Source organism: Lagopus muta, chromosome 7 (genome assembly GCF_023343835.1).
Source record: "Lagopus muta isolate bLagMut1 chromosome 7, bLagMut1 primary, whole genome shotgun sequence".
In the NCBI taxonomy this organism is placed as follows: domain Eukaryota; kingdom Metazoa; phylum Chordata; class Aves; order Galliformes; family Phasianidae; genus Lagopus; species Lagopus muta.
The window spans coordinates 45,534,749-45,549,281 of NC_064439.1; the positions used below are offsets into that span (position 1 = coordinate 45,534,749).

General features: G+C 39.4%; 1 protein-coding gene across 6 annotated transcripts in view; it reads left to right on the forward strand.

Moving 5' to 3' along the window:
- Positions 1-14,533, forward strand: part of ELMO1 (engulfment and cell motility 1) — a 290,099-nt gene that overhangs the window by 81,753 nt on the left and 193,813 nt on the right. For 5 of the 6 annotated variants that reach the window (XM_048950301.1, XM_048950300.1, XM_048950299.1 and 2 more), the window contains one exon: positions 8,571-8,606. In XM_048950301.1, coding sequence (XP_048806258.1) covers positions 8,571-8,606 — 36 coding nt within the window. Of the gene's footprint in view, positions 1-8,570; positions 8,659-14,533 lie in introns of those variants that run through there. The other variant, XM_048950304.1, reaches the window with a different exon arrangement.

The following is a 14,533-nucleotide window of genomic DNA, read 5'->3' on the forward strand; positions in this document are numbered from 1 at the left end:
CAAATCCTGATATCAAGAGGTTCAGTAACCTAAGCCTGCTGTGGTACTGCTGCTTCCCTTTGTGGTTTGACTTCAAGCTATTGATCCTGACCTGCTACTTTAGAGTCAGTTGTTCATTGGACTTCTGATGTTTTAGCACATTAAGCTGATAGAGAAAGTACTTCTACAGAAGAATCCTTAACATAGTTTCTTTGTTTTTTTACTTGATTATTACAACAAAAAAGCTTGTCAAAATGACCTGTAAGCAAGCAAACTATGTGTGGGATATAAAGGAGAGAAATATATGGAGAAGAGGGTTAAGCAAACAGCAGTCTTAAGTGTTCTAGGCTAACAAGGAAAAGCAAATGGAATTAGTGTAATGTCCACACTGCATATGGCAGTGGTGAAGGAGGAAGGAGCAGTTTGAGGAAAGTACAGAAACTTCTCTGGCTGTTTCAGAAGGCACTGTATTTTGTAAAGATACCCTCAGTGTATATCATTACTGTGCAGATGTCTTACCCACCACTGAGTTACTGTTCAGTCAGCCTTGACTGAATGAGACTACAACTCAACCACGTAGCTGAGGAACCCTGACAGTTTGATGCTGCTGTGTGTAGTCCAGCTGGTCCAGCTCCAGGCCCTCTCCTGTGCTACTCCTTGCTCTCCAGAGCAGCCCTTCTGCCTACCTTGAATTGATTCTGTTGTCTGGATACTTCACAAAGCCAATACAGCTTGTTAACTTGAGAAATATCCACTTTGGTTTTGCGCAGATTTCTGCTCATTTTGAGACTTGCAGCTACCACAAAGGAAAAGGACGTGAATAAATGCAGAAAAGATGTATGGGTTTTTTGTTTGTTTGTTTTCCTCTTTCTTTTTTGTCTGCTCTGGTATTAGAGCCCAGTGATTGGCATAAAGTCTCTGAGGGATTGCAGGAGATGAGTCTGATGCTGTTCTGCGTGCAGCCTCTCTTGTGTGCTATGCTGGCTGCCTGTGAGTTTATGCAGCTGAGGAGAGCCCTGTGTTGGAAGAGCCCAGGTTGAGTGAGGCCTCTGTTCGTGGAGTGGTGCAGCTGTGCTAGAAAATGATGGATTTTGTTAATTCAAGCTTTATTCTCTATTTTCCCCAAAGGGGCAAACAGTGCTCATTAGAAGTACGATCATGCTCGGTGTAAGGTTGCTCTGAGGTTTTCTTTGCATGTGGAGCTCATGTTAAGGGCAGCTCTTAAGTTATAATTTGAACCTGTAATTAAATTTTGGAGGGCAGCTACTGGAAATCAAGACTGCAGCTAACTTTCAACAAGAGGCCTATGCTGTATTTATAGTTGACTTTGTTTATTGTGCTACTTACTAATTATTTCAGTGAAGCTGATGCCTATGAAAGTATACTGGCCAGAGCAAGGGAATGAAAGTCCTGAGTTTTTAGTATTTTGCTAGTGATTTTCCATATGTTATATCCCTGAATATTGAAGGAAGCTAGAATGTATGAAAAAAATACATTCCAGTTTGTGGATAATGAAATTAAAAAATTAACAAACTGAGAGAGGTCTTTTTAGATCTTTTGTAATAGTTATTTTGCTTATTTATGTCTTTACTGTGTATCAAAAGTATTACCAGTGCTATATGTAGCTACAGTAATTTGGGCTAGGTCTCCCTGAGTGCCTTGTGCTTAGAGCAAAGGAACTGTAGGCATGGTGTGTGCTGGGACAAAGCCATAGGGATTGGTGGTGAGCAGATTGCAGGATGTGTGGGGCTCATGGGAATTTGAGAGAGCATCTTGTCCATGTGGATACATTTATCTTATCACAGAAGCAGCATGTCTCAGAAACTGTCCACATCCATCTTTAATCCTGCTGGTTGAGGTGGCTTATTTTTGTTTTGCCTTCAGGCTGATCCTTGTTTCCAGTGTTGTGAGTCTTTTATTAAACAATAACAACAAAGTTTGGTTTAGGTTTATTTTTGTGGTTCATGTGACCTCTAAGTTATAGGAGATACTGCAATACAAGTTAAGTCATGAAGAACAACTAAATGGTGATTTCTTTTTATAATTATCCATGATGTTGAATTATTTGTTAGACTTGGTGCATCCTTATCACAGAAGGGGTATGTATACAAACAGTTATTTTCCTTAGAAGAGACTTCTTCACAAATAGCTTTCCATAGCACTCCTAGCACTAGTTTTCACTTAAAGCCCAGTTTCTGCTTGTTTGAGGGAAGCTGAATATGCTATCTGGTTGGATTTATAGGTAGTGCAAAAGGGAAGAGTAGAGGCTGTATTTCTTCTGCTCCCCTCCACAGACTGCAATGCACTGAAAGGAGGGAGAAGGAAAGCAATGTTAGGGGCTCCTAAATGCTGTACTGACTGATGAAAAATGCATTCAGGAGCCAAACTGGAAGAAATGATCATTTCTCATTGCTGCCCCATCTGAGATAATGTAGGTCACTCAGAGAGATATTCCACAGTCTAGTCCAGTATTGATGTTTTTGGAAAATTACAGCTGTATAGTCTGTCTGATGTTACAGACTAGTAAAGATGTGGTGTTTCTCTCCTTAATGTATCAGATGAGGTGTGTAACTGAAAAAGAGTCAGCCTTCCTTAAAAGGCCAAAAAGAGCCGCACTGGTTCTCTATAAAATAAGATAAGGAAAATATAAGTCGCAAACCATAAATGTTGGAAGACTGATGTAATGAGAGGAACCTGAATGTATTTTTGTCACTACCAGTAGTAGTAATAATAATCATCATCATCTCATGACTAGGAAGAAAAGCAGGAAGACCCTGATTTTCAGTAGTGGTTTTGTTTTGTTTTGTTTTGCTTTTTGGCAGTGTTGCTGTCTCTGTCACTTGTCGTTTGGCTGAAATCATGGGCAGTTTTTGCCAAAAAGCTGAGCCTAGCTGAAGTTATGCAAAGCCTGGCTGTCTTGACAGTAACCAGAATAATTTCTGTTGCTTTAGGGAAGGAAGTCCTTCAGGGATCTGCTTCATAGCTGTGGCTATACTGAGTAGCTGTATTGTAGCACAGCAGTGTCCTAGGAGTGTGCTGATTGATGCTACTCGGACATGGTTCCACATTGTCTGGTTTTAATTTTAAGGGAGATGCAGCTGCTTAGTGCACAGATCAGAGGGGAAAAACTTGCTTCAAATAGTGGTGGCTTTTGTCATCATGCTATTGAAATGTGATGAATGTAGCTATATCAGATTCAGGTAAATTTTTCAGTAAATGTGCATTTGTATGGGTTATTTACTTCTCAGCTAAAATGGGTCATCTATTGAATGGACACGTGCAGTTGTGGGGTGGCTGCCCTACAACTGGACATCATCAAGATGGCAATTATGTGTACCTTAAAGGACAAATTGTATTGTTCAGTGATATACTAGCTCTTGGCTTGTCTTAGATAATGCAGCATACCAGTCTACTGGAAAATGGAATGCAGGTTGGAGTTATTCCGACTTTAACACACTTTTTGGGACAATTGCTCACATACCTGCTAATACATTTTTCCACCCCAGTCTGATGAGTATTTCAGTACTGCTGTCAAAACACTTAAGCTGCCTTTGCTTGCAGCCACTTGTTCCTGTCCTGCTTTGTCTGGAAAGTCATGCCAATACGATTTATTGCAAGACTGGAAAAATTGTCTGGATTATTAAGAGTAACAATAAGGTCTACTTTTAATAGAATATCCCTTGACCCAGTTTAGCTCCCTTACTGAGCTCATCGTGTTGCCCCAGAAAACAGTTATACCAGCACAACTGTCTAAGTGGAAAATGATTTTCTTTCTCAGAAGACGTGCGCAGTGCTAAGCTAGTCAGTCTTTGCTAAATGAAGTAGTTCTTTTCTACCCTTCCCTGCTGCTGACTGCATAGTCCCTGCTCCCTCTTTTGATCATCTCAACACTTGATCAGCTCCAATGCTCATCTGACTCCTTAGAGAGCCAATTCAGTTTGCTGATCCATTGGAAAATAAGCCAGCCAGTGGAGGAAGGAAAATAATTTTTGCTTTTGACAGCAGTGGGCTGTTAGGCTCAGCCATTACTGTGAATCTTCACCTGGAAGCACAGATTACTTAATCTGACATTGCTGCCAACATTGATTCCCATCCAACTGGGACTTCGTGCAGTCTTCATTTCTTAGCACTTCTGTAATGTCGGGATTGTGTGACCATTGTCTGTGAGGCAGAAATCCTGAGCAGTATATAAAAATCAGGTTAAGCTGTTATTCCGTTGTGGAGATATTAATGATGGGAGAATGAACCATCGCACCTTTGGAAGGAAAATGAGGAGAACTGTTGCGGCATTCCTGCATTCCCCTCATCCTACGTGGCTTTACTCCAGGATTCCTTTTCTTACTTGACCTGAGCTTAAAAATACTAGCATTTAAATGTCCCCAGATAAGTGTTGATTTCAACACCTTGTTGACAGAAACAAGGGAGAAGAGAGGAAACAGTAATGGTGGTTTTGGTTTGGCAACCACTTTTGTGAAATGTGATTAAAAAGAGACATTTGTGCAGTGGATTTATGTTTCCAAATATTCTTCAGAGTATCAAGGGGCAGACAAAACACATCCATTCATCTTTTTAAAAGTCCATACGAAAGTGGGTTTTGTTTTGTTTTGTTTTTTGGAGGAAACGGCAAAAAATAGGAGGCAAGTTCATTAAAATCTCCGCTTCTGCAACTTTTCCAGAGTGTTTTTGTCTCGAGTTGCGGTGGCTGTGGGTTGTTGTGGCTGTGAGAAGTGCAGTGCTGCTGCACTCCTTCACACTTATTTTGCAGGTTTCATCCAAATAATCCATTTTAACCCCCGGCCACAGCAATTCCCAGCCTTTGTTTATGTGATAGCCACACCTAATGCAGGCAGAATCCACAAATGAACTCCTTTGTGTTTGTCTTCTTTTAACTCTTAAATACTGCCTCTTACCCAGGACAGGGGCTGAAAAGCAGTAACCAGATACGGATTTAATGTTGTTAACAGATCCTTCATCCATTACCCACTTAGTTTTTGTTCTGTCCAGGAGGAAGATCTCGTGCATTTCTACCTTTGCTAGTAATGGTCCTCACAAGGAACACAACTGCATGGAAAACTTTTATCCTCAGTGGTGTTGTTCTCCCTCTCTGCATGTATTCAAACAGTGCAGGTTCAGATGCTTGGTTGCAGCTAACTCTAGTGAGTGTGTACCGACTACAGAATTTTTAGCAGTTTCTCCCAGTGCAGACCAGCCTTTATTGTACAGCATGTGTTACCCCAGCTGTCAGTAAGATTTGGGATATCTTTCGTCATTGTAGGTGTTTGTTGTTGTTGTTGTTGTTGTTTTTTGCACATGAACAGGTAGATGTTGATCCAGACAGGCCCTTGCTAAGCTGGTCTCAGCTGGAAGCCATTTTTGACATAATGTAACCCGCAGTGCAGTGTGAGTAAGATCCGTATGGCTTGGGGAGGTCCAAAGGGAACTGCTGCTGCTTGGGGTTCAGCCAGAAATGTATCACAGAATTCCTCTGAGGCCAAACAGGGAGGTATTACTGTAGCAAAATGTCTAATGCAGTAATTTGTCGTTAATGTTTATTTTGCATTATGTTGGCATTTGTTTTGTTACTTCTCCCCCTATTAAAATTGCTGTCTGCTTTTATGGCTTTCACCACTTCACAAATGCTAGTTAATTTGCCCTCATGATGTTTATGTTTGACTATGGTTTTATTCACATCTGTGCAAGTGCAATTGAGACACAGCTTCTAAAAAATGATAAATGTAGGCATGAAGTTCATTGCAGTCTTTTTCTAGATCACCAAGATTTTCAGCATTATTGACCATGCCTATGACAAGTTACCCAGGAAGTGTTTTGCAGAACTGGCTGGTTGCTGCTGGGAGGAATAGCAGTTGTGTATATACAGGAAGATGAAATCTCATGGAGGTGGTAGGCTGTGCTTGTTCCTTTCTAGATTGCCTTGATGGAAGAGTTGGCTTGATTGCCACTTGAGCGTTAGCTTCAAGTGTGGTCTGTGGGTGACCATGAGCAGAGTTCCTTATAATAAGAGTTCTTCTGTCGTAGGCCTTTAGTTTAATGATGGGATGAAAATAGCATGCACTCCTTTAGATAATGACCTCCACTAGTTTTGTGGTGAAATAACGGCATCTGTAACCATCCTGTATAATATTACTACAGCATTTAATGTTTTTGATTGCTGCTCCTGTCACATGCGCAAGGAACAGAGATTGATAGAAATTGTTTGCTGTAATATGATTATTTTTCCTCTCAAGTCAAAATGTACTTCATGTTGCTTCATCAGAAGAGACCTATATAATTAAATTTTCTCCGTATTTTCCTTTCATATTGTATATCTTCTCACCTCAAGTTAACTAATTGCCACTTGACTCAAGGTGGGGAAGGATTCTGCAGATGCTAAGAAAGACAATGTCTAAATGTTTTTGTTCTAGAATTAAGATATTTATTCTTTAATCCCTGAATTTAGTCATGGAGAAAATGCACCTGATTATAGCCTGTTGTGAACAATCTCTGGCAAATTGTGCCTGCCTTTTGAAGTTCTACCAGTATACAAACACCACTCTTTTTTTCTCTTTGATGTCACAAAGACACAGAGCCAGTTTTGAATTTCCTTGCCACTTACCTTAGAAGGATGCGATGAAATTTTGTTGGCATGTGCTGCATGAGGTTGCTTAGATGCATGCACACTTGGGGGCTGAGAGAACACATTTGGGATGTTGTTATGGTTTAGCAGTCTCGTGCAGCAAGGAAGCACTCCCTTGGCAGAAGTGCAGGAAGGACATTCTGCGCAGTTTGGGCTCTCTTATTACATGTAATACTTAGAGCTTTTATGTTACTAAAGCATATTGAGGGGGAACTTTCTCCCCTTCTCACAAAGGTATGATTCTCATGTTTCTTGTTCACAGTCATTACTACTGGCTACACAGATATCTGGGGCATGAGAAAATAAAAAAAAGCCATGAAACCCAGTAACAAAATCCTGTCATTTTTCTAATTTGAGCTAGAATAGCTCATTAAGTGCCAGAATACATGGTAACCACTTGAGCTCACAGCTAGCAATGAACTGATTCCAAGCTGCTGTACCTGTGATGCTGTATTTTTGTTTTCTCCATCCACAAAGCTGCCCTCCCTGAGGGCTCTTCTTCCTGAAAAGATGCTACATACATATGTACAGCCTAGATAGAAAGCACAGCATTGCTTATGCTCAAAGAGAATGGAAAATACAAGGTAGGAGGAGGTGCTGTACAGAAAGAAAATAATTTGTTCAAGTTCTGGGAAAGCAAATGGAATCAACAGTTGCAGATAACTGAAGTCTTTGAACAATTGTGGACCAAATGGCAAACACAAAGGGGAAGAGATGGGAAGAAGGTGACAGGGAGGAAGCAGGGATCTCCTTGATCTCCTCTGGGACACTGGTCTGCCCAGAAGCTGCATCTAAATGCATGAAAGAAACCTGTGAAACAGATTTGGGAAACAAAGAAATAGGCGAAGTATGAGACTGATTTATTTTAATTGGTTTAAGCGATGTTTTAGAAGTTAGTTACTTGTGTTGGATGCCATTTTTACCATTGATTATCTCTTCAGTTTGTTTAGTAGCATTATCAGCAGTTCTGGAGGCAGTTAATAGCAGGAGGTTGACTTGCAAACTGTGATGAGTGGATTAGAGCTGACTGAGGGAAGGAATTTTCCTGCTCTACTCTCCTGTGCAGCTTTAGGCACCCCAATATAACAACGCTTTCATCGTAGGGGTTGGAATTGGGGGTGGTGCTGTGCAGAGCCAGGAGTTGGACATGGAGGTCCTTGTGAGTCCCTTCCAGCTTTGGATATTCTGATTCTATGGATCAAATGCATTTTTTCTCCCTTCCTGTATGGCCTCCAGTTTCCCAAATGCAGTACTATATTGACTTCTTGTTCACTGATTTTGCATAACACTGTATCAGAAAAACCAGGAAATGTCTAAATAAAAAAAGCCTTTTAACTGAGGTACATGAAGCCTTGCTACAACTAGGAACAAATTGTTTTGAAGCTCCTAGGAAAGTGACCACACCATGCTGAGGGCTGGCAGTGCAAGTGAACATCCTCATATCTGAAACAATAAGTTATATTTTTGTATGGATCGTTGCCTTTTCCAAGTGGGTTGATCCAATACCACAGGTCTCCATGTATCCTTTTCAACTCAGGCCATTCTATGATTCTATGCCCATCAATTTGTGAATTAAAAAGAGTGAGTTGACACACACTGTGGGAATAAGACTACTACACGGTAGCCAAGTGTTGTGGAGGCAGTGCAGGTGGTTTTGAACTGCTGTATGAATGCAACTGAATTTAAAAGCCATTTTAGAGAAATGTTTAATGTTTTATTGTTTACTTTTGCTTTTTTATTAGCAGGAACGTTCTGAACAAATATTTAAAATTAATTTTGAATGTAGCTTCCTTTAGCAGGTACCAGAACTATTTTTGTTCACAGCAAATTGTAATTTAATGCCTTCTACTGTGCCTTTTGAATTTTATGAATTAAGTGTGCGTGTGTATATGCATAGATAAATAGTATGTGGGTGTTTTAAAGTGCATCTCCTCACGTGCAAGTTTTAATTTTACAGACGATATCAGAAATTGCAGAAGATAATGAAGCCCTGGTAAGAACCTGATTAGATCATCACCTTGCACACTTCCTCTTCTTTTGCATGAGTGAGTTCAGGCCCTTGCGCTAATCTTTATATGTAAATACATCTGTGCTTATTCATTCAGCCAATCTTCAACCTCTGTTTTCTCTTCTTTGATACTTATCTGATGCGGCCTTTTTTGCTTTGCTTATGGAATGGGTGCTTTAATTCTGTAACTTCTGCAAGGACCTACCCAATTTCCTAACTAAGGGGCTTTTTTATTTTTATTATTTTATTATTCGAGCAATCATTTCCCTGCCTTCTCAGTCTTCCCCTTTTAAATTTGTCTGACTTACGTGATCAGTATTAGACAATTCTAACTGTTTATATTAGTGAGATAAGGGTCACTGTGCCATTTTGGATTCCAGTTATTTTCTGGTCCCAGCTAGTTTTATTTATTACAGATAACTGCATAAAGAGACACTACAATATTCTGAAGGGTTTCTTATTAGGAACTTCTAGGGCATGTTTGTTTGAATTCTTCTGTATGCTTCAAGTTAAGCACACACTTCATAGGCTTTAATAAATTGGGATCCTGAGGGATGTTCTTTAGTGCACTGATTGGCTTGAAGTTCATCACATCAAATATAGCTGAAACCCAAGCAAGCAAAAGAGTAATTAATCAATTAAGTGTGCATCTGTCACTCTGATGTGGCTTATCATGCAGCAAATGCAGCTTCCCATCCAAATCCATGCTGAATCATGCTTTCACAAAGCTGCTGAAACGTTAATCATTAAATCATTGCCTAATACATTAAACAGTAGCCATAAATTAGGCAAAAACCTTAAATCCTTCCTCTACATTCTCTTCCTCAACCTAATATGGAATAACATTTCTTAATATAAAAGTTGAGATTCTGAGAAAAATAATTAAAATGCCACGAGGCTTTCCAAATTCTTGGCGGCATCGCTCCTGCTGGGATGCCTCCTGTGCATTTTGATGCTGCTTTTTTCCCCTCGTTGATGTGAAAGTAGGGTGGTTTTTTTGTGTGTGAGCAGCAGTTATACTCCATCAGCACCACTCTGTTCCCAAATTCTATTATCTTGTATAATTTTTTACACTCAATAATATGATTGTCCTCTGAACAGTCTCAGGAAAGTTCTGAAGTGCTGACTTAAAGTTGCTTTGAGCCCTGGTCTAAGAACTCGATTATGTGATGACCTGAATTAAGCTGTAGGTTTTGTGGCACTATTTAGTCATGTTTATCCATGGGAGCAAGGCCTTGCCCTCCTCTGGAGGGTACTTAAAGATCATTGTAGTACAGCACGTCGGTGAACATGGTAGAAATAAATTTGTGTGTGACTGAAGTTTATTTAACCTTGAATGCTAAATGGATGAGGTTCAATTTAAATCAGGGCACACAATTTAATATTCTGATTTCCTTGAGTAGTAAATGAAACGATACAATTAAAATCACAGAGTTTTGTGATTGTGCTGAGATACCAGCCCCACTGGGCAGGCCATGAAATTGGTATCTCTGGAACTTGGTTTATTCATAGCCTTTGAAGGTAAAGTGCTGTATGATTGTTGTGAAGCATCCTAAATTCTTTTCACCATGAATTATTGGGAGAAAGATTGATGGGAAAAAAAAGCATAAAAATGATTTCAGCATGTAATACAACAAACAAAACCTAAAAACTTTGCAGCCTCTTGCTGCTGTCTTTATTATTAGTTACTCTAAAGAAGCCAAATGCTAATTGAAAGAAAAAGTTTCTTTTGATTTACAGGATGGGATGTTTCATAAAGCCCAAGTATTTCACGTTATCTCTGGCAGCTTGCACATGCTGACCTGGAGAAGATGACTTAATTAAAACCTCACCTCTGTAGAGAGGACATGTTTAATACCTTTTATCCACTGAAGGAAATTCATATTCTAAAATGTGAGTTTCTTTTCTCTGTCCTTTTAGTCTTACAGATTCCCATTATGTTTCAGGATTTCCTTTATCTCTTGCTGGCTAATGCTCGGTTTAAAAGAAAATTCCCTGTGGAACAGCCATATCAATTGACTCCTTAATTGTAGTCAAACCATGCTGACTGGAGAGTGATGCTTCTGCATAGATCCTTATTCTTAGCCTTTTAAGAATAGTGTATCTTTTTATGGAAATTACCATGAAATGAGCAAAAACATGAGCTTAAAACATGGGAAAGAAGAGAAAAGGTAACTCTAATAATCTGCCTGAAGAGCCAACGTGTAATAGCTCCTCTGGGCTACCTTTCCATGCTGACAATTGCTTAATGTACCTAAAAGTGGATTAAGTCATACCTCATAATAAGAGTATCTACACCCGAATTTATTCAAGAATAGTTAAGTTCTGTTTAAAATTCAAAGTCTGTTTTTGTAATTGGAGTTAATTCACAAGCTTAGAGAGGCTGTAATACCAGGGATGCAAATACCAGGTTTTTTGGGAGTGCAGTTACTTTAAAATCAGTGCAGTTGATCCTTTGTAATGAATGCAGTGAAACTGTACCAACAAAAATACTTGAGTAGTGTTTGGTGCATTGCAAAAAAATAATCTGTGTCAATTGCAGAGTAGCAGTTAAGAGCATTTTCTGTCATCACCTGCAAAAACAGGAGCAGCTACCTGCAGGTTGTTCAGTCGGTTTATGACATATAGAGTAAGTAGGTGTGAATTGACCCTAGTCTGATGTGGAGGCTTAGCTTTACCTTTGGAAAGGTTATTTAAGAAGCAAGGAAGTGTAGAAGCAATGAAGAAGAGTCATAGCAATGAAAGAGGTTCACACAGTGCTTGCAGAGTATCCTGCTGCATCATTGAGCTTCATTGAGGCTGAGGTTCTTGCCCCCATGGCTTTTCCAGAGCCCTTGTCCTCTTATGATTTAGGTAGATCCAGCTTCCCTCTTCAAATTTATTTATGGCCATTTATACCTGAAGAGTCTCATTTGCAGGGCTGTTTATACTCTGATGTTGGCCATCCTTGCAGTAAGGCCCTTTCAGCTGCCCAGTGTTGGGCTGTGAGCACAGTTGCTAAATGACAAGGGATTGGAAGTTAACCACTTCCTTAACCCCTGCAGCTGGCAGTAGGCTCCAGTCCCCTTCTTGCCTCCCGCCCAGTTAGTGTTTCTCTTTGCTACCTTTCCTCTGCACAATTAGATTTGACCCAAAAAGGGGCTGGTAGATGCATCCTGTTCAAAAACATCTAAGGGATTTTGCTGCTCACGTCCCATTAATTTAATTTGAAAAGAAATTAAAATTGCTGTAGGCATCTTTCAGGATATCAGACATAGTTCTCTCTATATAAATATATCTCTGTGTATTCATCTATCTATCTCTATATATATATCTGTAAACTGCATAGCACACCTGATTAAAAAGATAGTTTTCCTTGTACAGTTGATAGTGATGAAGGCAAGTGATAGACATGGTGGTCAGGGTCACATGCACATTCCTTTTCTTTTTAGGAAAGAAAAATTAAAAATATATGGAATTCTTCAGTTTCAGAAAGTAAGAATGCAGAAAATTCTTAGGAACATAAATCAGCAGGTGCTGCCCTGATCTTTGCCTAAGACACGCAGGTAAAATAATTGGAAACACAGCTGCAAATTTGTCCCAGGGCTTGAGGTGCTCAGGCCTTGGATCAGAGCGGTAGGCATCCATGCTGGAATGGCTCACACTGGGTTGGTCGATGGCCTTGCAGACCACAGGTGTTTGCTTCATCTGAGACTTTGGCTGTGAGATGCTGAGTGAGGAGGTGTCTTGTCAACAACTCGCCCATATCTGCAGTGACTGGGGCCACATAGCAGAAAATGGGAGACATCATCAGCTGTCCCAGCAGAAGTACACAAGCCAGAGCCCTGGAGAGGGATTGTGCAAGCAGTTTAATGACACAGATCATTAAAATATCAGTGTTAGTGAGAGATGAAATTGCAGTTATGCAGTGTGTCTTTCTGATTGCTCTTCCCTCTTGCCACAATGACATGCATTTAAAAGCACCTTCATCAGGAATTACTGTCAAACCATTAGGTCATTTTGCAAGAATAGCAGGAAATTGATATTTACACAATAGTTGTGCCTTGTGCTGTGTGCTCTCCTGAAAGATTTTGTGAAGCAAGCCCCAGCATTTTTCGGACTTTTTGTATGACTACAATAATTGCTCGCTGAGATTCTGAGTTAAACAGTGCCGCTTATTTTCTGAGATTGCTACATTTTATGAACAAGCTTTGATTCCCCTGAAATTTCCTGCATCTATTCAGTCTGCCACTCAATAGTATGAATGTGTCTGCATGCGTGTATTGAAACAGAAATGCTTGGAAGTCTATTTCTACCTATCTACTTGTGTTTAAATACGTAACAGTGAATCAACACCACTCCCTCCTATTTTATCTTGCTAGTTACCCTGGAGATTGTTTTCATGTCTTGCTGTGCTACACCTAATGCTTATCCTTTAAGCCTGGCTTTTAACTTTTGCAATGCTCTTTAGTGTACACATGTGTGTGCCTGTGCCTGTGGATAGATAGATATTTTAAAAATTCATGCTATGTGTATGTGGTGGTGCATAATATGTGCTTGATTAGTCCCAGTGTTGCACCTCTTTGCTCTTAATAATTTGAAAAATGTCATAGTGACACCCACTGGGGAAGCCTGCCTTGTTTTAAGTTGGAAAGTACTTTCACTGTCTGGATCCCAGACAATTGTGCCAGTGGTACATCTGCTAAAAGCAGGCTTGTATATTAGTATTTTCAGCTCTGTTAACCTCGTTTCACATTCAGAGATGTGCAGGGAGATAAAGAATTGACAGGATTAATGAAGAGTATTGGTGAGAAGAATAAGTGAGTCTGCTGAATGTAAAGGAATTTAACTAAACTGAATTCCAGCCGCTGCTGTTCTGGAGAAAAAAAATACATATGTATGTGTAGGTTTAATACTAAACAATCCCTCTACTCTATACCTGTTGCTAATAGGAGTTTCCTTTCATTTACAGTTAGTTTATAGAAGAATATTGATGTACTAAACACAGGTTAGTTGACAAAATTTGTAAACAGTTTGTAAGAAAATCCAAGTTACATAAAGATAAATCTCCCAGTATTAAACTAAGCAAATAATGTATCTCCTTTTAATCTTATACAACACTTTTCCTAATTGATTTATTTTTTTTTCATTTAATTTGTACATAATTTAGTCTGGCCTTATAAAATTCTGACATTCCATATAATCATGGAAGTATTCTGCCATGAATATCCATGCAAGTTTTTAAAAAGAAGCTCTTTCCAAAGGATGCGTTTTTATTTAGACATTCATAAATAAGCATTATATGCAAAAAGAATGGGCTGGGGAGAATGAGAGGACTGGAGCTGATTATATTTCCTACAGAGCAGTATTGTTTTCTTTTTATGAAATCCTTGGTTATTTGGAATGCTAATGATGACATTTTAAGCCTAATTTAATTCCTGAAAGATTTGTAGAATTAAAAGACAAACAGTCATGTATGACTGAACAAAGTATTCCTTGTAGAATTACAGTGGTTTATTTTTTTTAGAAAGACACTGTTTTTCTTGTTTACTCTTTGATATGACTTTTTCATTTGGTCATAAAGAATCAGACGTGGTAGATGCCCTTACTTTGGAAGGGAAGGTGGTTGATAGTTCCCTCCTAACCCAAAATGTCAAGAATGGCAAGTTTCATTTCAGTGAAGGGTTTTGAGGAGTTTTGATGAACTATCCTAAGGGAAAGGGTCACTAAAGGTTTTTCTTTTGGTGTCAAGAAGCCTTAATGCAGATTATATCAAATCTGTAAAGAATGGCTATTGGAATTGCCACATTTAAATTGCTTTCCTGCTTTATTCCTTTGTCCTGCAGTGAATGCCTTCCCTCTGAGTGTATGTTCACTAATTTGGGTTGGGATGGTACAGGACAGTAGGGGATCAAATCACACAAGGATTACTA